This window comes from Nestor notabilis, unplaced genomic scaffold, assembly GCF_000696875.1.
Source record: "Nestor notabilis isolate BGI_N333 unplaced genomic scaffold, ASM69687v1 scaffold22110, whole genome shotgun sequence".
In the NCBI taxonomy this organism is placed as follows: domain Eukaryota; kingdom Metazoa; phylum Chordata; class Aves; order Psittaciformes; family Psittacidae; genus Nestor; species Nestor notabilis.
Genome location: NW_009912867.1, coordinates 24,141 through 26,825, shown reverse-complemented (window position 1 = coordinate 26,825; position 2,685 = coordinate 24,141). Strand labels below are relative to the sequence as shown.

The 2,685-nt window shown below is 59.8% G+C and overlaps 1 protein-coding gene across 1 annotated transcript in view; it reads right to left on the bottom strand.

Moving 5' to 3' along the window:
* Nucleotides 1-123: 123 nt before the first annotated feature.
* The window catches only part of SLC9A1 (solute carrier family 9, subfamily A (NHE1, cation proton antiporter 1), member 1), a gene marked incomplete at its 5' end in the record, with an annotated part of 26,699 nt that continues 24,137 nt past the window's right edge, over nucleotides 124-2,685 (bottom strand). The window contains 5 exons of the mRNA XM_010021695.1: nucleotides 124-431; nucleotides 1,125-1,197; nucleotides 1,532-1,633; nucleotides 2,009-2,123; nucleotides 2,250-2,423. Of these exons, the coding sequence (XP_010019997.1) occupies nucleotides 124-431; nucleotides 1,125-1,197; nucleotides 1,532-1,633; nucleotides 2,009-2,123; nucleotides 2,250-2,423 (772 nt within the window). The remainder of the gene's footprint in view (nucleotides 432-1,124; nucleotides 1,198-1,531; nucleotides 1,634-2,008; nucleotides 2,124-2,249; nucleotides 2,424-2,685) is intronic.

Sequence of the window (2,685 nt, the reverse complement as noted above, 5' to 3'; positions counted from 1 at the left end):
CCAGGACAGTCTCCCCTTCCCGAAGCCGGTGGGTAGTGGCGGAGGAAATCGAAAAGGAGAACAAAGAAAGAAGAAATGAAGAGAGAGAAATGGTCTAGAGGCGTGTGAGGCTCCGCACGCTGGTTACTGCCCCTTGGGGATGAAGGGTTCCCCCTCCTCGGGCTCCGGCCGAGGCCCCGGTTTTTTTCGCTGGTTGCTGGGGCTGTCACCGGTCCCCGGGGTGAAGACATCGTCAGTGCCCGGGGAGGAAGGCTCCTTCACCCGCATCACCAGCCCCTCCTCATCCTCCTCCGGTGAGGGCGGGAGGCCGCTGCAGCCCTTGGGCTCCTCATTCATCAGGTCCAGGGACTCTGGGGACTGTGGCGAGGCTGGGTCTATGGTGATGATGGGCAGGTTCTCGGAGTCTGCCTTGGGTTCATAGGCCAGAGGGTCTGGGGAGGCAGAGAGGGGTCAGGCAGGGCTTGTCTCATTGTGGATAAAGGGGGTCAGGATAAGCCAGGACCCCCAGCTAATGCACCCCAGATGTTTGGGGCAGCAATGCCTGACTCCCACAGCCCATCTGGAGCGGTCCCAGACAGCGCATTCCACCATTGGTGAGGGCTGAAGCTGCCCTCTGCTGATGAATCACCGGTTCTGCAAGCACCAGCCCCAGCATCACACCCTGTCACACCCCACCACAACCCAACACACCCCATCACACCCTGTCCCCAGAGCAGGAGAGGACACACCGGACAGGAGGAACCAAAGATGGCAAAGCAAAAATGGGTGATGGAGATGCTGGGAGTCCAGGGCTTGGGGCTGAGCACTCCTGGTCCTCTCCCCCCAAGACATGGCCAGGAATGGGGCTGAGCTCTGGACAGACCTACCAACCAGCCAAGCTGACTTCCCTGTGGGATACATATTGGGAAGCAAGTGGGATGCTTCAGCCCCTGAGGCCTGGCTGCATTGCCACAGGGGAGTGGGATGGGGATGATCAGGGCTGTAGAGCTGCAGAGGAACTGAGGAGGTGCAGGACAACACAATCTCCAAGTGCTACAGCACCCAAGTACTGGTGATGCCCAGCATGGTGCATCACCCCGCCCCCAGTTCAGTCCCACCTACCTGAGCCTATGCGAGCCCGGGACATGGCCCTAGGGGGCCCGGGGACAGGGTGGTTGAACCCAGCCTGTGAGCTGGCACTGTCAGGTAGTTGTTCATCTGGAATCAGAGCATAGGGATGTGTCCATTGCAGTGGCCAAGGTAAATGGGAAAGGGGAAGCAGGGAATTGATCCCAGGCCACACGGATGAGCAAGAAGCAGCAGCAGGATGCAGAGGATATATGTGTGCATCCTCCCAGCCACGCTGCAAGGACTTGCTTAGAGTCTGGGGCAATCAGAGGACCCCCAAAGCTTGAGGTCATCCACTGTCATCTGACCCTCAGCCCTCTCCCCGCGCAGGACACCAATGTCCTTCCCAGGGTGGGAAGCCCCCCTCAGCACCCTGACCTCCCCACACTGTGGTGGCACCCCTGCCCCAGCATCCCCTTGATACCTTCTGTTCCAGCTGCCGGACCTTCTGCCTCCGCAGCAGCATCTGGTTCCAGGCTTCCTCATAGGGGTCAGCCACAAGTGTGTGTCGGTTGTAGGATCTCAACTGGGAAAAGGCCCCAGGAAAAGGAGATGGGTTAAAACAGAACACATGGAAAGGCAAAGAAAGGTCCACTGGTGGACTCAAACAGCCACCAGTGGGCAGAGTGCGTCCAGGGAAGCTGGTGGCTTGTCCTTTGTGTGCTACCATGGGATGCCTGCTTTCCACCCACCTTGGCCCAGCAAGGGTTTAAATGCTGGGCTGAGCCACCAACCAAGCCAGCATCTCCTTCAGCACTATCCCAGCACCATTCCAGGAGGAAAAGCCAGACCAGGAACACAAGGGGCAGCAGGGCACAGGGTGAAGGGCCCAGCTGGCCCTAAGAGCTTCTGGTGGGAAGTGGCTGTGGCCACCCCCAGGGAAGCAAAGGGGGCGCCTCACCCTCTGCCTGGTTTTCTGCAGGTTGTTGCGAAGGATTTTCCGGATCTCCTCCTCCTTGTCCTTGGACAGGGCTGGAAGGGCGCGCTCCACAGGGAGCGTCTTGGGGTTGATGTTCCTGTGTGGACAGACAGGATTCAGTGTGACACTGCCATGGTCATGGCAGGACCGGGTGGCTGCTTGCCCTGCAGCCTGCAGTGGGGGCCCGTTGTGCGCACAGGGCAGCCGGGGCTGAGGAACTCACTGGATGGAGACAGTGGACACAGCAGAGGGGATCTTGCCTATGCCCCCGCTCTCCACCAGCTCGATTGCCTGCTTCATCTCCATCTTGTGGTAGAAAGCGATGAGCTGGGGCTCCTTGGACCGCTCTCCTGCTATCAGGCACTTCTTCACGTACTTCTTGTTGAAGCGATTCAGCCTTCCCAAGGACAAAGGGAAAGGAGAAGCAGAGACACATCAGAGCTCCCTCTGCCCCAGCACCCACTGTCTGCTCCCCATCCCTGGCTCAGGCCAGCAGGAGATGGTTCAGTGCCCAGCAGCACAGGTCAGTCCAGGCTTCCCTGGCTTCCTCAGCACTGGGCAGCCTCCAGAACACCCAGCACCAGCTTGCACCCACAATGGATGGTCCTGAGCTCCTGCAGGGACTGGCCACTGGCAGCTCCCCCACCGCCGTGGGCATG